General features: G+C 39.7%; 1 protein-coding gene across 2 annotated transcripts in view; it reads right to left on the reverse strand.

The window, feature by feature from the left end:
- Usp7 (Ubiquitin-specific protease 7) overlaps positions 1 to 21156 on the reverse strand; it is a 458856-nt gene that overhangs the window by 156359 nt on the left and 281341 nt on the right. For both annotated transcript variants that reach the window (XM_067150095.2, XM_067150096.2), the window contains exon 14: positions 9620 to 9914. In XM_067150095.2, the coding sequence (XP_067006196.1) occupies positions 9620 to 9914 (295 nt within the window). The remainder of the gene's footprint in view (positions 1 to 9619; positions 9915 to 21156) is intronic.

The raw sequence follows: 21156 nt of genomic DNA on the forward strand, positions 1-21156 counted from the left end.
TGAGGAGCCTGGAATAAGTAAGTCGAAGCAATGCCAGGACTCAGCTAAGGGCCCCGTGGTCGCCAACCCACGCTTCCAAGTTGAGAGCCCCCGGGTTAACTCTTAGAATCCCTAATCTTACCTGTTCTAGATTACTGTGATACTGTTATTAAGGACATAACTCAATACAGTAATAAAAGGATTGAATGGATTTTAGACACTAGCACTTGATTTTATTTCAGCTGTGAAATGATCCTCACATTTCACCTTACTAAAGGGAGTTGTCATGGCTTTGTGTGCACGTGCGTCGCCATCTCTACAAATTCTCCTTTCAGCATGGAATTCTAAATTCAGGACTATTGAATTAATTTACTTCAATTTAATTATCTCCTTGTATCATAACCACGATATATGATCCGGCTCCTCTCTCTATGTATCTCTTAGTACTCCAGCGCTTACAACTGCTACTTCATAGCCACTGCTCCTATGCTGTGGATTATCCTCCCCGCCGATATTAGAGATTTATATTCTTGTAGAAAATTTAAGGTGAATTGCCGAAATTACTAGCCAAGTACTTCCAGCTGACTTGAATGATGAGCGAAGTGTGTATGAAAGCGTGAATGAGGATATGTTCCTAATTTTTTTTCTTTTCTAGTTATAGGTTCATACTGCAATTTCTTTTAATATTACTATTTTAAACTTCATTTATGTTGTAAAACACAAGCTAAAAGGTTTCCACCTATTCATTACCATACCTGCCAACCTTTAGAAGCCAAAAAGAGGAAGATTTTAATTCTTGGATTTCATCACATATATTCCATCACGGTCTAGGTGAAAACTGGACAAGATAAAAGGCATATATATCTACAGTTACAATGCGAATTGACCATTAAATTTACAATCCTAAACTAACAAAACATAAAAATGGTTACAAGAAAATGTACCTAATCATTCTCATTTATGACAATTAAGCGAATAATAATATTTATGTCACACCGACACATGCAACAAAATGCATACCGCAATACTGTATTTTCTCGCATAATTAACGCACTTTTTTGACGAAAAATACAGGCGAAAACTTTGGATGCTTAAATTATTCAAGAAATTCAGATATTTATAATCCATTTACGGTACATTTAAAACATACATCAAATGTAATGTAAACACAATTGGTTCAACTCGTTTGCGGTTATCATCATTCGGCGTAAAATTCCGGTCTGAGATTTTTTCTGAAAAGTCAAATAGGTAAGTTAGTCATGTGGGATCGAAGTACCGACACTGGAAAATCTTCTTCAAATTACGAGCTGACAATACGACCTGAAATAAACATGAATTAATAAAAGTACAATTCATGTAATGTCATAACAATGACAAAAAAAAAAAAAAAAAAAAAAAAAGAAAGGTCCAACACGAGAAGGACCGGGCATCGAAGGAGGGACCCTACTACATTACCCCAAACCGTTCGTATCCAATCTTGTCGAGTGACGTGTCCATCCACCCTTCTTCTTGAATACGAACGTGGATCACTCGCGGAAATTTTGCTTTAGGCTTTGTTTTTTGTTTTAGAACAGTGTAAGGTGCAAGCTTTCTGCCATCAACTGTTACAGCAAGCATTGCAGTACATCATTGTTTTTTGTTTCCGGTAGCGCGTACGTTAACACTGCATGTTCCTTTCTTATAGACTGTTCGACTTAGTGGCAAATGGAAACTGATAGGCGTCTGAGCTGCGGTTCCCATACGGGAGATCAAATATTCCTTCACTTTACGCTTCTCAATCATAAAGCGATGAAAATGGTTTAAATCATTCGTCTTTTTTGGCATGATGATGTTCTTCATCGAAGAGGAAGTCCATTTCTCTTCATAAAATTAATCAAGCCTCGGCTAACCATCAAATCTAAGACACTGATTCCATGTGCAGCGGCTATTTCTCATTCTTTAAAATACTGGATTTCGTGAGAAATGGCTTATCCAACGTTGCGCAAGAAAATCATATATTTAAGCAGATCCTCCTCTACTTGCGGAAACTTGCCGCTATTTGGTCCGCGAAATGCTTTGCCAGACTTGTTGGCCTCTTGAAGACCACTTCTGTCGCCACGGTAGCGCAAGTTTCATTTGGGCATTGAATACTTGCTGCCCGCTGCCCTATTCCCGCATGTTTCGGCGTAACTGATCACCACGAGTTTGTATGATGGAGTATTACTCGAATACTGTGGACTGACAAACAATTTTGAGATCACAGAATGTCCCGTACCGGTACCCGAAACACTCGTAAAACTAGTGCAGTGGGATTTCCTGCCGACTAATAACAGCACGTTGCCCTGTATTTGGAATGCCCGCTTTCGCAATGGGAAGCCTGCTACTGGAGTAGTTGAGATCTTTATTTTGAAACTCATCCGGAGGTCCTGATAGATGTTCGAAGTTGTGGGTGCGTCAAATACGTCAACATTTCTTTTTCTCTACTATGGACCTACAAATATTGGGATGCGTAAAATATGCGAGAAAATACGGTACTTTCTTTATCAGACGGTAAAATGAACGAACATTTATAGGCATCTCTGAACACTTGGAGATAACGTTTGTTATATTTGTTGACCATAACGGGAAAATAAAGTACCCGAAACTGTCACCGACACAATGCCTTAAAAACATTCAACTCATTAAAATTATGCACTTAAATACGCAAAACTACCACATACAAAACAATTCAATATGTCCCATACATTATTAACATACGACTTTGGCAGTGGGGCAAAGCATAGAAATGCAAGAAAAAAAGTGGCCCACAGGTCCGACGAAACTACGCACAGAAACGATGTTTACAGCGCAAGAACAACAATAAGAACAAAATAATTCTTTCATCCCGATTAACCTGTCTTGCTTGCGGGACGACTGCTGCCCCGAATCCCCAGCTGTATAAAGCACACACACTGCTGTGGTGAGCGGGAAACACGATACACGAAGGCGCCAGATGAAACACTCACGAAATAAAGCATCAAATAAACACGCCTGAAAACGAGGTTTTGTAAATTACACAAGCACATAAGAATGTATCCTAGGGTAAGAGTATTGGCCGTACCGGTACTAGAAGTTATATTGGTCAAAAAATAGGAAGAAGTAAAAATAAATCGGAAAATCGGAAGACGAGTTAAAAACGGGAAAGTTTCCAGGTAAATCGGAAGGTTGGCAGGTATGCATTACCACTTATTGTAACCTAAAACACATATATTTTATGAAACTAGTTTAAGTCTCACTAGAGACCTTCATCAGTCAAAATCATTGAAGTTAAGGCAAGACATGAATTATAAGACGGTAATCCCAAAAATAAGGTCTCCTCTATTTTTTTAATAAATACAGAACTCTGTTTATGGGGCTGTTGGTCACAATATTGTGAAGAGTTTTTCCCGCGCTCGCATATAAACATGCGCAAGCCGCACTGAGGCGCTCAGTCTTGGTTTGGCAGCCGTTGAGAATGAAACTCCCATTGGTTATTACGACTAAGTGCGAAGTGTGCGCAGTTATTCGGCTTTTGAATGCAAAAGGTACTGAAATTCATCGCCAATTGACGGAAGTGTATGGTGAGTCATGCATGGATGTCAAAAATGTTCGTAAGTGGTGTAGAGAGTTTGCAGCCGGACGGACTGTCGATTTCCGCTGAGACAGTCGTGAAGGTTGAGCAAATCATGCGTGAAGATCAGCGGATCACCGTGGATGATCTCTGCACTTCGTTTCCTGAGGTTTCCCGAGGTGTCGCTCACAGAATTTTAACGGATAAGTTGAAATACCGCTAAGTGTGCGCAAGATGGGTGTAATGCATGCTGACTGAAGACCATATGCGGCAACGAGTTGATTCTTCCCACGCATTTCTTCAAAACTTTGCAGCCAAACAGGACAACTTTTTGGACTCAATTCTCATGGGTGACGAAACCTGGGCGTTCCACTTTACACCTGACACCAAGCAACAATCACGCCAGTGGCGGCATCCCTCTTCGCCAAAGCCGCAGAATCATGTTGAAGTCATGACAACTGTGTTTTGGAATCGAAGAGGGGTATTGTTAGTTGACTCTATGCTCGCTGGGACCACAATTAACGCTGACAGGTACCGCGAGACCCTGAAAAAACTCAGATGGATAATTCAGAGCCGGAGAAGAGGAATGTTGAGCAAGGGTGTAAACATTCTCTATGACAACGCTTGCCCACACGTTGCCCAGCAAACCATTGCTCTCCTGCAACAGTTTCAGTGGAACGTCATCACCCACCCACCTTGGCACCAAGTAACTATCACTTGTTCCCTAAATTGAAAGAACATTTGGCTGGAAAGCGATTCAGCACCGATGACGAGGTGAAAGATGAGGTTCACAATTTCCTCAACAGCATGGCAGCGAGCTGGTATGATGTGGGCATACAATAACTGTCACAGCATCTATAAAACTACATCGACTGAAATGGTGATTATGTAGAAAAATAGCTAAATGTTCAAGCTGTAAAAGATGTAAACCATTGTAGAAATAAACAGGTCTATGTATTTACTAAAAAAATAAGAGACCCTTATTTTTGGGATTACCTTCGTAGATAGATAAAATTTATGAAACATGCGTGTGTTGTTAATATTCAGTGCAAGACAAGTAAAGAGTTGAATGTTAAACACTCATCACGATCACATGTCTTGTGTAAGATCTCGGTTTTCTTCCAATCCGAATAATGCACTTCACTAAAGGCCAGATGAAAGACTTAAAATACCAGCACTTGAATAATCATCTTGAATTCAGTTCAGCTGAAACAAGTGTGAACAGAATAATGTTGATGGGAAAGTGTTAAGATGTTTGTTTCCAAAATGGATCACTGGAAATGTTGAAAGAGTGAAAGCAAAGAAATAGAATGGAGCTGAATTGTAGATGGGAGGAGGAAGAGAAGGGAGGTATAGTGTAGCCTAAGGTGGGGGCTGAGGGATGTGGAATGGTGGGTGATTACTGGAGGGAATTTGACGAGGTACTTAGAACATACATACATACATCATAATTATAGACTGTTATGCCTTTCAGCATTCAGTCTGCAAGCCTCTGAGAATTTACTAAACGTCGCCACAATCCTCGATTTGCAACTAGTGTTGTGGCCTCATTTAGTTCTATACCTCTTATCTTTAAATCGTTAGAAACCAAGTCTAACCATCGTCGTCTTGGTCTCCCTCTACTTCTCTTACCCTCCATAACAGAGTCCATTATTCTCCTAGGTAACCTATCCTCCTCCATTCGCCTCACATGACCCCACCACCGAAGCCGGTTTATGCGTACAGCTTCATCCATCGAGTTCATTCCTAAATTAGCCTTTATCTCCTCATTCCGAGTACCCTCCTGTCATTGTTCCCACCTGTTTGTACCAGCAATCATTCTTGCTACTTTCATGTCTGTTACTTCTAACTTTTCCCTCGGTACCTTGTCATATGCTTTCTCTAGATCAACAAAACATAAACACAACTGCCTATTCCTCTCGTAGCATTTTTCAATTACCTGGCGCATACTGAAAATCTGATCCTGACAGCCTCTCTGTGGTCTGAAATCACACTGGTTTTCATCCAACTTCCTCTCAACAACTGATCGCACCCTCCCTTCCAAGATGCCAGTGAATACTTTGCCTGGTATACGAATCAATGAGATACCTCGATAGATGTTGCAATCCTTCCTGTTCCCTTGCTTATAGGTAGGTGCAATTACTGCTTTTGTCCAATCTGAAGGTACCTTACCAACACTCCACGCTAATTTTACTACTCTATCAAGCCATTTCATCGCTGCCTTCCCACTATACTTCACCATTTCAGGTCTAATTTCATCTATTCCTGCTGCCTTATGACAGTGGAGTTTATTTACTATCCTTTCCACTTCCTCAAGCATAATTTCACCAACATCATTTTCCTCCTCCCCATCAGCTTGGCTGTTTGCAACACCACCAGGATGATTTCCTTTTACATTGAGAAGATGTTCAAAATATTCCCTCCACCTCTCCAGTGATTCCCTGGGATCTATCATGAGTTCACCTGAATTACTCAAAACACTGCTCATTTCCTTTGTCCCTCCCTTCCTAAGATTCTTTATTACTGTCCAGAAAGGTTTTCCTGCTGCTTGACCTAGCCTTTCCAGATTATTACCAAAATCTTCCCATTTTATTATATTTGGGATAATTTCTCCAGAATTGTTGGTCCCTTTGACTACATCCATATCACTCAGTCATCAGAGGGCTGCCACATCAACCATGAGGGATTCAGTTATTTCATTTACTGCTTAGTAAACACATTAAATAGTGACTGACACACACACACACACACACACACACACACACACACACGCGCGCGCGCGCGCGCACACACAAAAGTGACGTGCGCATGGGGGTGTTTGCAGGTAATCGTCACGATAATTCAGGTAGGTTTTCAGCAGCTATGAGAAAGGATAGGGCAAAGCCTGGGAAGGAAGACCTGTGACCACAGTAACAGGCCCAGTATTTGCCTGATGTAAAAATGGGGAAACTACAGAAAACAATCTTCAGGGCTGCCGATGGTGAGTTTTGAACGTACGATCTCTAGAACGGAAGCTATATGTATATGGCCCATACAACTCATTCGATTACACAGTAATATAGATTCATCTGTCCTTCGCAGAAGCTATTTAGATTACACTCACCGTAACAAAACTATAATCAAACGTACACTTCTACATTCGGTGGTGTGTCACTTTAGTGTAGATAATATGAGATTTTATTTCCATTGAAAGTGATATTCTTATCTGTTGGCAAGTCATATTCATGCTTAGCTATATTTGAGTAATGTGTAGGAAGACGACAACTGACTTAACACGCACGAACGAATTTCATTGGTTGCGACAAGCAAAGAGTTGTATGGAAGACACTTCTATTTCCATTTTCTAACAACCATTGAAACTTTGAATGACATCTAGGTTAACACTGGCTGGAAATTCTTTATGCAATGGAAGCTCTTTTTTTTGCTAGGGTCTTTACGTCGCACCGACACAGATAGGTCTTATGGCGACAATGGGATAGGCAAGGCCTAGGAGTTGGAAGGAAGCGGCCGTGGCCTTAATTAAGGTACAGCCCCAGCATTTGCCTGGTGTGAAAATGGGAAACCACGGAAAACCATCTTCAGGGCTGCCGATAGTGGGATTCGAACCTACTATCTCCCGGATGCAAGCTCACAGCCGCGCGCCTCTACGCTCACGGCTAACTCGCCCGGTATGCAATGGAAGATCGTGCTTGATTTAGACATTGTTCAGGAAGATGTTGTCTAAGGCAACTAGCCATAATTTCTGCAATCAGCCCTATGATAATAAAATGACCTACCGCCACACCTGTAGATATCCATAAATGCAGCAAGGTTTCCTGTTATATATAGTTTGATAATTTTCTGTCGTGGAACTTCTGGTACTATTTGGGCACATGATAGCATACCTATCCTAAACAATATTATATAGTAGGAAGGATCCACCTTTCCAGTCATAGGCCCGGTTCAGGGATGTAATGAATGAAGCATATATATGCTGTTAGTACGATGGGGTCACCACTCCCAAAGTGATATATTAATGACTGATAGATGCTATGAAATGAGAATGGAGAGTGTTGCTGGAATGAAAGATGACAGGGAAAACCGGAGTACCCGAAGATGAACCTGCCCCGCCTCCGCTTTGTCCAGCAAAGATCTCACATGGAGTGACCGAGATTTGAAACACGGTATCCAGCGGTGAGAGGCCGACGCGCTGCCGTCTGAGCCACGGAGGAAATGTAGAGAATAAGCATGAAATATGCATAAAAATGACAGTGTGACTTTCAACAGACACAGTTATCCAAGGAATGCTTCCAATCACTATATATACATTCGGAAGTACAATTCGTAATATACAGTACACTATCAGTTGGTGGGTTCGCATGATTTCTACAGCATAGCTTTATTCGGAAGGGGTGGCTTCTGCTACACATACACCAAATGGGAATAACAGACACCATCACCAGAACCCATTTGTGAACAGATACTCACTGTTGGGACTTGATAGTCCAGAACGTAACTATTTTTAAAACTTTCAAAAACGGGATCTCGAATTCTCTCGATGGCAGTGAAGATGTCATTTTGACAACACGCCAGTAGCAGGAAAGTTGGTGGCACAAGACAACAATAATTCAAATGTAAGCAGTGATCAGGTTTACTGCGTAGTAGGCCTACCGTTCAAATGACAGACACAAAAGACTGGCGATTAAGCTCTTTTGTATTAATATTGCATAATACGATACCCTTACCCCTTTTCTCTGTGGGGTCGAGTATGAAGTAAGATGAATCTTCACAGGGAGTTTTTATGACCGGATGCCCTTCCTTACGTTAACCCCATCAGAGATGTTAATGAAATGAAACTAATGACATGATATAAGAGTAACTAAAAACTAACTATATTTAATATAAGCCTCGAAGTCAAGTGTTCAACATTTATTGTCTTTTTAAATTTAGAAATAGTGCCTCCCAACAAAAATAGCCAGTAAAACTTAGAATACATTTGTAAGTCTGTTAAAGAATAGTGTAGAATGTTTACATGGACAATTTGTAGCTCCTTATAGCCTAAAAGCCGTGTTGTTGAGTATGAAAATTTTTGCATTGTAACTACAGACTCTGTAGGGTGCATGGGAAAGTGTGTTCATGGATCTGGTTTTTGTGGAGAACTCAATGCTGGCCGCATAAATTAAACCTGGCTAGTAACACACTGGTGCAATACCTCCCGAGGCTGAACAAATTTGTTGCAAAAATGAAGAGTTTGTTTCTAGAGGAACAGTTGGGGAAAATATTTCCAACATACCGGATACCCGATGAAACTACATGAAACTCATGGTTTCACAGTGCATTTTACTTTTCTGAATACTTTCCACAAACTGTTGCATATGCTGAAACTGGAGACATTTTGATAATGTAAACAATGGCATTTTGATGGCAGATACTACTGTGGCTCTCGATTGCTGGGGCGTTATAGTGCTACTGTTGTCAAAGCCAGAATTAAGCAGAAAACAATAAAGGCCACAACAAAGTTTGCACGGTGATTTCATCTGATCCTAGTCTCATCAATTTTTTAAATCTATCCTAGATCCGAAGAACATCATGCTAGCTTACATTAACTCCAAACTTATCAAATGGCTATGCAGGATCAAGTGATAGAATGATTTGGAACAAGGTGAATTAGTGTCCGGATTTAACAAACTGAAACAGTGCATACGGAACCAAGCAAGAACAAGTACAGTGGACACTCTGCACACTACAAGAATTTGCAATGAAAATCATTAGAGAACAAGTCATTTAACCCTCCAAGTGATAAGAGTCGTTAATAAAGACTGACTGTAAGAAAAGAAATAAGATCGTAACTTTTTCCCTTAACTGGAGAACAAACAACTACATAAATCGCCATAAAGGAGACTGTATTATGGGGAAGGGAAAGGGAGATATATTATCAAACAAATCCATAATAATGCACACAATAATCCCCAGAAAAGAAAAATAATCCCCAGAAAAGAAAACAAGTTTGAAAGCAATCAACTGATCAAATTTTATCTATTTAGCTTAAAAATTACTGACTTGAGTAATATACTGTACATTCATAATACTTACGGACTTTAGCTGCCACAGGCATGTAATGATGACCACAATAATGTATTCTTTTGGTTTTAGGATCATAAAGCTTAAAAAATAATAAGACATCGGAATCCTTGTCAAAGGGTGGTAAGGCTTGAAGACCAGAGTCAGGTGGTACCACTTCCACAAACACATTCCATGGATTCTGGTTTTCAGCAACATCTAACACAGATTTATGGAGATCGGTTTCAATGTCAATTAAAGTAGGTCGACAAGTCTGATTGGATCTGTAACTGAACGGCCATGGTCGAATCTGTTCGATAGGATATTTCTGAAATTGGCAAAAGAAAGGAAAAATTAATTTACTGTAAAGATAAACAAGTATCAATTTAAAAAAAAAAAATCATTTAAAATTTACCAAGTTCTCATCAACCACTAATCTTCCAATGTGCTGATTAAATTATATTTAAAAACAAATGTATCTCTTTTCATACATGATCAAGAAACCAACCTATTAAGAAAAGAAAAAAAAAAACAAAAACAACTATCCCCAGAATCATCCACTAAAAATGCTGATAGCACCTTTTCCCTTTCCTGGAATTCATTTAGACTAAAAGCCTGATCTACCTAATAAATAAATTTTATCTGTACAATTCCAATTTTGGCCTAATACTTCATACTTATTTCGGCTAAGTATATGTCAAATAAAGGGAAAACAGGCAGAATTGCTTGATATTTGATATTTACGTTCAGGGATAACTGGCGAGTTCTTTATGCCATATATTATTGGATTAGTACACTGCTGTGCAGATCAGGATTTGGGAATTGGAGGAGGAGGATAAAAGAATGGCATTCCAAGATTGTATAAAAAGGAAGTTGCCTAACACGGGAATACGAAGTGGAGAAGAAGAGTGGAACAATTTAAGACAGGTATTTGTGGAAGCAGCAATTGAGGAATGCGGGAAAACAAAAGCAAAGGTTAAGGGAAAGGAGACACGGTGATGGACAGACAAAAATTTACAAAAAGAAATAAAAGAAAGGAACAAGGTGAAGAATGAAATGGATAAGGAAAAGCAAAAAAATGTATCTGAGGGATGAGAATAAGATAGAAAGGTTACATGTGGAATATAAAAGATTGAAACAACAAATAAAGAGGAGTACCAAGGAAGAAAAGGAGAAATGTTGGAGAGAGTTTACCATCAAAATTGATAAAGATAGTTCAGGAAATCAGAAACTATTATACACAGTAATAAAATCGAAAAGAATAAATCAAGAGAAAAAGCAAGGCATTAGCGAGACATGTGGATGTGCTACAATACGTCTGCTGAACATGTCTGACATGAGCTTGATGGGATTTAAGTTGGGGGACCAAGCAAAAAATGAACTCGGGGCCGAATGCACCCCTGAAAACACGCACATGGGGAAGGAGTACATTGTCACAATAATGTTGACGGGCGAGTGTACCCCGTTCGAAGATTTGGAGGTCGGTACACTCAAGCAACATTATGCCTCCCACAGCATAACACTTGGCCCACTAAAATGATCATGTTCAACAATGTTCCAGGGCACATTACGTGTTCCCACCTCTTGCCAGATGAGGGTATGTCTAGAATCATTACTCAGACCGAATCTGCTCTTATCTGGGAAGAGCACGCGACCCCACTTCTCATCTGTCCAGACCTGATGCTCCTGGCACCATTGCAAACGGTGCTGATGTGCAGGTGTAAACAGAACGCAACGTTATGGTCGCCGGCAAACAGACCACCTAGATGCTGTCATCGAGCCATTGTTGAGCATGAGATTGGTGCCTTGCAGTCCTGTTAAATGTGGTTGCAACTACACCTGCTGTCTGACACGAGTATATTCTTGCCGGTTACACAATGTAGCGGTCATCTGCAGCTGTAGTTGACCGTGGTTGACCCCCTTCTCTCCTTCGGGCAAGGGTGCTTGAAGTTCGGAATGCTCTCCATGCATGTGAAACAATTCTATGAGCAATACCAAATTCCTGGGCTACACTGGTCACACTTCGTCCTTCCAGTTTCCCGATGATTCTTCCCCATGTGAAGTCATCCAAATGTTGTGTCCAGGCCATGTTGTAATGAATAACACGACTACAGTGCACTGTAACAGCTCGTCGACTGACTCACACTGCCTTGTCCTGTTCCTTCAACTGGCTTATTTTGTGGGGCCAGACCCATTTGGTGCTATAGTCATGCTGACCTCAAGCCAGGTTTCTATGTACATGTGGGAGACCCCTGACAACATGTTATCACATTTTCATTCTTTTGCACCAAGTAGTTGATATGTTGCTTTATCTATCTCGTCCTTAAATTTTGCATAGCAGTGTATATAGGGGCATAGCAATATTAAGGGCACCACAACAAGAAATGTCAAATTTCTCAGTGAATATAAACATTAACAGAAAGTGATAAATTACAAAAGTTGCACAAAATATCATTTCTGATCTATTCTGTTTCATGCAGTTTTACCTCATTAATAATAATAACAACAGATATATCTGTGATTATATTTTCCACAAACTTCCAAATATAACCGGAAATATAAATTATACCTATAAAGTGAACTTCGTGCACGCAATACTTGAATGGTCAACAAAAATCCATTTTCACACTTCTTACAACATTCTGAGTACTTCAGGCTTTGCTGTGGATGTCAACAATATAGAAAAACTATCTTACAATATAAACGAATCAGATGTGAAAGATTGAAAGATCTACACGTAATAATGGAGATATTCATCAACTGAAGTTCTTGGTACCAAGTCGAGAAATGCTGTCCAGTCATAATAACTAACTACATACAATGGTGATGGCTGTGATTGCCTTTTATAAGCTGAAATACCTTGTGGCCATTACCCTTATAGATCAGTAAGATAATGCAACATGAGAAGAAAAATATGTAGGTACAATCACTAAGAATGGGGCAGAGGGTGAGTGATGATAAACAAGGAGGTTCAAAGCCTAGGTCTTGAATGCTTTAAAATCACTAAGCCAGAAGAAAATAACATGTGATCGCTTACAGCATCCCAAGTCCCTAAAACTTATCAATAACAACACTGCACTGACTGACTATTATTGTTACTTGAGACTGCTTCATTGGAATAACTTACCAAGGGAGATGTTCAATAAATTTTCAATCTCATTGAAATAATTTAAGAAAAGGCTAAGAAAGCAACAGATAGGGAATCTGCCACCTGGGCGACTGCCCTAAATGCAGATCAAGATGGATGGATTGATTGATTGACTGACCTGCTACCTCAAATGTCCACTAGATGGCATTACTGCTGCAATTATACAAAAACTACCTTGTCAACGATGGGTCTGACATCTAGTACACAATATGTTGATTAAGTGATGGTGGTGGTGGTGGTAGTAGTGATTGCTTTAAGAGGAAGTAAACCTACGTAACCATCCTCTCTGAACAGATAAAGTGCAAACAAAAACAAAAATAAATTTAAAAGTATTTATAGAATGGAGGTATATGAAAATTATTATTATAAAAAATATACATATATTAACAACATTAACTTATTAAACAAAAATGGACACTGAAAACTTTAAATTTAACTCTTGAATAGTACGCTCTTGCACGTAAAGCAAATGGCAAAGTGAGCAGTATTCCAGTCATCTGCTAGTATGAGTTTCAGTGTTTCCTACAGGCGGAGATTCCATCTTAGGCTAGAGAGATCGACACACACTAAGAGGATGTGGGTCACAGAGAATTCAGCACCAGAACATACTAGGGTGTCTATCCGTCTTCAGGATGTAAGAGTGCATAGATCCTTCCATGACCTATCCTCAGCCTACATAAAACTATGACCCCTCTCTGTCAAGGCCCAAAAGAGGACCGCCACACAGCAGTTGTCTTCTTAATTGCACTCAGCTTGTTGGGTGTTCGGATAGCTAGCCACTCCAATTCCCAGGATACCAAGATGGTCCGACACGGGTGAAAACAAATATCCGGAACGTCCATAGCTGTAGGTGATACAAGAGCTGCTTCTTTTGCAGCTTCATCCACAACTTCATTTCCCGCAATCCCATTGTGGCTAGGGAGCCACATGAAGGTGATTCTGGTGCAGCATCACACAATCTGGCTAGGTCATGAATCCGCCGCACCAATGGGTGTTGTAGGAAACACACGCCAATAGACTGCAGAAAACTTTAACGGGCCGGTACATATGAGCAAGAGTTCTCTCTTGTCAGCCGGTGCAAACTGTAGTGCGTTTAAGATGGCAAAAAGCTCTGCAGAATACACGCTACATACATCGGGAAGCACGATCTTTGTGCTAATGTCATCGGAGATGAAAGAGCATCCTACATTTTCCCCAAATTAGAACCATGCAAAAAGACATGTCGCTTGGCTGGATATGGGTGATCAAAGTCCTGGAAATACGTCCGATGAACAAAGGCATCCGTGTTCACCTTGAGTCCACGGAATAGATCTAGCCATACATCAGGCCAAGGAACTAGCCACGGAGGTACTTGGCCATGGGTCCGCGCATACAACCGTCGATAGCCACATCTAACTCCCAACACAAGCTATCAATTCGAATCCCAACTGGCCAAGCAGCTTTTGACCGGTTTCGGTACCTTTAGTGGTATCCGGTACTAAAGATGCATTGATAGCCTATATGATGTGGCATTTCACCAATTTCAGCAGCGTATTTGAGGAGTATCTGCTCCTGTCTTATTCATAAAGTTGGAACTCCATATTCGGCGAGTGGGCTGGGAAAGGGGGTAGTACAGAAAGCCTCGGTAGCAAGCCTAACTCCACTATGGTGAGTACTATCTAAAAGATTCAGCACAGATTTTGATGCGTAACTGCTGTAGTCCATTCAGGATAGCATCGTGGCCGCGTAACAACATAACAGCACCGCACGGACAGCATATTAAGTCTCTTCATACAGGTAACCTTCAATTGATGTATGTGGGACTAGCACGTTAGGCACTTATCAAAACGGAGACCCAGAAACCGGCAGGTGTCAAGACACTGTTTCGCAAGTGGAGCTCTGATTCAGGATGCACAATCTGGCGTTAACAAAAGTGTACAACTGAGGTTTCTGCCGCTGAGAATCGCAAACCACGTTGAAAAGCCCATCTGTCGACTCTGTTAACTCTTTCTGGTCTAACTGCAAGCATAGCTCGCAGCGGCCGAAATTACTCTCAGGCCGTGCTGCGGGCATAGCCCCTAGTAAAGTTTGACAATTCACTAAAAATCGAGAACGAGTTATGCACGCATTCTGGTGGTTACAACATGTTTCTTCATGTATTAGTTACGAGAGTATTTAAGCAGACAGCAGTAGTATATGTCTAAGTCAGAGAATTTACGATATTTTCGATCAGCATGCATCAGTAGATGTTGTCACTCAGTGAGCTCTAAGACATGGCTTCTCGAGGCAAACATGTGCTTGACGAAAGTGATTTTTTTCGATATTTTAAGATATAAATTTATGCGCAAATGAACATATTATTGACATATGAATTTGAAACAACTCCTTACATTTCATTATGATTAGAGTTAGTTTTACGGCCTAGTGCATGTTTTAAATAACACTTGTATGTTTTATTATTCATCCACCTATTCAATACGATACAATTTAAAAATTGGTTAACATGATGGCGATTGAGAACATTTTAAAACTCACTACTGATCCCTTGAATACAAAACTCAAGAATACAAACCTCCGCTTTACCCTTACAGAAAAGAAACCAACACCACGCATATTTTCAACCGAGGAAAGGGCACGAAGATCGAAGCGTCTGAAGAAGTACTGGGAGGACCGCAAAGCCCGAACAATCCCTTCAAAGAGACCTGAACGACGGACTGACTAAAGTGATCCTATGTGGTCATAAAAGAGGAGGAGGAGGAGGAGGAGGAGGAGGAGGAGGAGGAGGAGGAGGAGGAGGAGGAGGAGAAGAAGAAGAAGAAGAAGAAGAAGAAGAAGAAGAAGAAGAAGAAGAAGAAGAAGAAGAAGAAGAAGAAGAAGAAGAAGAAGAAGAAGGTGGTACATGTTTTGCCTATCAATAGTAGGCATCATCAGCCACATTTTTCACCTTAGGATAGATCAGGTACCTCATTGGAAATAATTTAATTAAAATGTATTGGAGATTGTTAAACAACTATTACAATATAAAATGTAGTATGCTGTTACTTGACAATATTTGTGATAATACTGGAGTCTAAAAACATAATTATTTGATGATTATGACATATTAAAAGATATTACAATAAAGATAAAAATCAGAAAACACATTTTATCACATGTATTTTTTTTTTTTGCTAGGGGCTTTACGTCGCACCGACACAGATAGGTCTTATGGCGACGATCCACATGTAATTAGCGCATGTTCTGGTGTATTTCAAATTTGTGTGAATACGTAAAATTGTCTACATATTAGTAAAGTTGTCTGTTTAGAAGACTGTATTTTCTCTTTCTCAGAAGTCTTTTGTGGTAAATGGAACAATAATTTTATATTTGAGTAACTTTTGACAAAATTTATCAATTAAAATAAAATTTCATAGGAGCTCCCATTTTCATTATTGTAATTATTACTATTATTGAAAAAATTACTATTTTTATATCGTACTGATTATTGTTGTTTGAAATTGCAATCCACATTTTATATTAGCAAAATAGGGTAAATATAACAGTATTTCAGAAAACTGTACTTGCTTAGTTATCCGTCAGACCTTTTTTCCATTCACAAAACATGGTATAATATATAAACAATTTTAAAATCTCACGTGATAGTTGACATGATACAAACAGCGTTTTTCGAAACTAGATGCTCAAACAAGCACAAAGAAAAAATAATCATGCAAATACCTCCTATAGGTACTGAGATGAAATTGTTTTAAAAATCCTTAAAAATGCCCAGTCCAGAACATTTGTTAGGGATATTAAGGCCCAGACTGGAAAGGGTTAATTGCTTGCTGTAGCTGTCTCTCAGCAAACACCATCCTTCTGGAGCAGTAATGCAGAGCTAAATATACATACAGCGACAGAATGACTGCGGGCCCAGCAGTTGGCAACTATGTCGTTGATGGCGATTGAGAACATTTTAAAACTCACTACTGATCCCTTGAATGCAATGTTGAGAAAAAGTATTCTCTACTTGGACTAGAAAGAACAGGAGGGACATGAAGTTCTTTATAAATCTAGATAAATTACCCCAAATCCCCATTGGTGTAGTGCGGAGATTATCCCGTATCACCAGGTAGTGCAATAGCTTTTTCCAGGTCAAAAAACATGCCGACAAGGTGTACCTTCTGAAGAAAGGTGTCTAGTCTAACAGAATGATTGGAGGCAGACCAATGAGAGTGAAAACCATACAGGTAGTAAGTCAGGAGAACCCTCTCCTTCAAAACCCACGTAAGTCGCCGGCTGACCATCCTTTCAAATAGCTTACAAAGGCCATTTGTGATGCATATTGACCTATAACTATCCAGACGCATTGGAACTTTACCTGGTTTGGGAATTGGTATTACAAATTCCTCACGCCATTGAGCCGAAAACTCACCCCCACACCATATTCTCTTGAACAGGGTGAAGATATCTCTCAGATATCAGTCACTCAAATATTTAAGCATTTGATTATGGATTTTGTCAGCCCCAGGAGCTGTGCCCCTGCACAGCACCAGTGCACTCTGCAATTTGCACTCCGTAAAAGGCAGGTTACAGAAGCACTGAAGATGAATGAACGGTGATGAGCTTCTGCCTCGCGCTTGATAGGCTGAAATACAGGGTCATATCTCCAGATCTGGATATATCGGAGAAATGTGATGCAATGTGATCTGCAATGACTGAAGGTATCATAACTATATCTCCATTAATGGAGATTCCGGGGTCTGAGAGAGGGTCTGGACCCCGACAATACGGCTGAGTCTTGTCCACACTTGTGATGAAGAAGTATGTAACATCACGGACGACACATACTTTTTCCAAGTAGCTTTCCTACTCTCTCAAATCAAGAAACGGGCTTTAGTGCAGAAGCACTTAAACACAATATGGTTGGCCAATGTAGGATTCTGATACTAATGCTTAAAACCTGTGAGCAATCACGTATGGCTACTGCAATTCCGTCAGTCCAACATGAGAACTGTCTCTGGTAAAGGATATTGGATGAGGAAGGTAATGTTTCCTCTGCAACAGCCAGAATGCCATTCGTAACAGAAGAAACGTAGTCATCAACAAACCAAGCACTTCATCGGCCATCAGTGCGCAATTTGAAAACCCTGGCTAATTTGCCCATTTTACAATGCTTAGTAAAGCTAAAGGTTCCACCTATTCAATACGTTATCGTAATGGTCTATTTAGAACATCACATATTTATTTAACTTATCATAAAATACATAAATAAATATAAATAAATAAATAAATAAATATGTGATGTTCTAAATAGACCATTACGATAACGTATTGAATAGGTGGAACCTTTAGCTTTACTAAGCATTGTAAAATCTTGAGTCAATACGGACAAAAAATGAAGTTTTTAATACTAAATAATTTGCCCATCCAAGTAACCAGCGCTTCAGTACCAATAGCCGTCCTTGATTCAAGAACGTAAGAAATATCGGGAAATGGTTACTATCACAGATGTCACCATGTACTTGCTATCGTAACAGGGGAATTGGAACATGGCTACAGAAGGTGACATCCAGGTGGGAGAATGTGCCATGTGCACCACTAAAGTGAGTAGGTTCCCCCGTGTTGACCACACAAAGATCGAACTGGTTGATCAACAGCTCAACAAAGATTCCCCTTACAGCAGCAAGACGGAGGTCTTCAGAGGGTGTTGCAGGAGGTCAACTCTCCAAGCAAGGGGAACGAAGGAGGTAACTGAGCGATCAAGTCCTGGCGTTCCTGCAAGTTAAATTGTAGCCCAGTGGCAAATATATTTTGCACACCATTGTCTTTAGAGCGAGAAGTGCAACTGCATCCGAGTTAGTAGCAACACATTTTCACTGAAGATGTTGGAACAGACATCCCCAGTCGCCGAGCCATCCACAGCTACTCGGCCCTCGGAATAACGAAAACCTCTCATAGCCGTGTCGTGTCCAGGTCTCAGAAGAGATTCCTGTAGACAGACTATGGTGGCCGCACTGACGGATATCAACTAACGTAACTATTGCAGTTCCATCGTAATAACGTCACTGTCGGGATAAGTAATACAACGAAATTAGGACGAGTGCTTGTACTCCTTTCGTCCTGTTATTTTCCATTCTCTGCAGAAAACATCGCCATCCACGATGATTGGTACCGCTTTCATTGTCTACCGTTTTCTTCCAACCCCAGTTGGGGAAGTCTTTCTCCCCCATCCAGGTAGGGGAAGACTTCCCAGCCAACCGGGCCTGAGAAGGGTCTTTTCCATACAATGTCATAATGATGCATTGGTTGGTTTCTCAGGATGTACAGATACCTTCCTGGATAATCCAGGTTTGGTCGTTATCTTATCCTATTTGTGGCTGAGGCTTTTCAATGCTTTTCGCCCTGTGGGTGGGGGCGGTAGAATAAAACCCACGGTATCCCCTGCCTGTCGTAAGAGGCGATTAAAAGGGGCCCCAGGGGCTCTGAACTTTGGAGCGTGCGTTGGCGACCACGGGGCCTTTAGCTGAGTCGTGGCATTGCTTCCACTTACTTGTGCCAGGCTCCTCACTTTCATCTATCCTATCCGACCTCCCTTGGTAAACTCTTGTTCCAAGTTAAGAACAACACCAGAAAACCGATTCAGATATCAGAGGAGCTCTTGCATTATTGTAGTGATAAAGTAGTGAAAACCTATTGAAATAGCTAAATTATGTGTATATCTGATTCATTTAGTGCTGTTTATATAGTGGTGTTTAGTGCCTGTTGGTAGAAATTGGGAGTAGTGATATTTATTTAAAATTTCTAACAAGTAATTCAGCTGGTCTTCAGTAAATTATGTTTTCTAAGTGGGCTAGCTAGGTGTACCTTGTTTCGAATTTAGGTTTAGGAAATAATTTAGGTAATATTATTAACTTTAAAAATATTTGTAAATATCTGTAGGTTCGTTGGTTATACTTACAAAGGCATATTATCATAAGGAATAGTACCGTAACTTCTGCAGCAACTTCTCCAGTATTTCGTATAGATATCCATTCAAACTATTGCGAAGGTAATAATTTACTACATTAAAAAACATGATACGCCTGTAAACTTCCATTTAAAAAGAAGTTAAAGAGATTACACGGTAATAGTTAACAGTCGTTTTATTGTTATTGATTATTGTCGCTCCTCATATTCAAATATTGCATTGTTGGCTACATTCACAATTAAGTATTTATTTTCCACCTAGTCGATACAATGATTGCTTAAGGCAATTTTTAATGGTGGAAAATAAATACTTAATTGTGAATCTATTGAAGTGCGATACGGACCATGAAGCTGATTTTATGTAATTGTTGGCTACAGTCGTGAACAAAGAGTGTAGTGTAGTCAAGTAAATATAAATAAAAATCAGCTGACCTTGTATTCCATTCATTTGTACTTCTGAGTAGGTAGTTAAGGTATCCGTAATTTATATTTTGCTCCCTTGATCTTTCAGTATTTATGAGGGGTTAGCTAATAATAATAAAGTTCATATATCCTAGTAATTGCAGTTCAAGTCCCTGGAGTAGTAGTAGTAGTAGTAGTAGTTTTGATATGAATATTTGAGAAATTATTGCAGACAACCTCGTATTTTTCAGTAGGCCTAATTAAGGACACTTTTATTCTCCGTCCCGTGGAGTAGGGAAAATAATAGTAATCCACCAGCTGTAAAAATCACATAACCACATTTCAGTAGAATTGTAGTGAAGATAAGGTATAATATATTAGATAGTATCGTGCCAGTTATATTCGTGTTTTTCTTCGTGTACGGCAATCCTTTTGATACTTAAGCATTTAACCAAACGCAGTGTAGTGTAGTGTAGATACATTGTAGTGTAGATACAGTACATTTAGATAGTGCCGTATCTTGCCTGCTATATTCGTGTGTTATTTTTCGTGTGTATCTATCAGACCGTAATTTGTCTAAGCATTTAGCTTCGTGGGTAATCTTTGAGTACAGTAGTTCTTGCAAATTTCATTTCTGTGACATACGGTACGGTACCGGTATCGTCATTAGGATACGTCTGAAAGTAGTTTAAAATTACTGTAGTGTACTGTACAGTAGTATACAAGTAATATCCTATTAGACTTTAGTGTGATTATTTTAATAATGTAAAATATTTGTGTAGTACTGGTGTACTAGAGGTATCTGTAGAAACTCTTACTAAAATACTGTTGTTGTAATTAGAATAGGCTTAATTGCAGTTTGGAATTGTGTAGTTCTTGTGTAGTCTATTACTTTCGATATTCAGTAATTAACAGCAGTTTTTATCCTGTTAGGGGTTGTAGGATTAAAAAAAATAGAGCACGACTAAGTAGTATTGTAGTGTAGTCTTATATTAATTACCTTATTGTTGTGTACTATCCCAGACAATATATCCCTCCGTTCATTTATTTTTTGCAAATAAGTTATTTTTAATTTCATTTTTCCCCCCGTAAAGAA

The sequence above is a fragment of the Anabrus simplex genome, chromosome 6, assembly GCF_040414725.1.
Source record: "Anabrus simplex isolate iqAnaSimp1 chromosome 6, ASM4041472v1, whole genome shotgun sequence".
Taxonomy (NCBI): domain Eukaryota; kingdom Metazoa; phylum Arthropoda; class Insecta; order Orthoptera; family Tettigoniidae; genus Anabrus; species Anabrus simplex.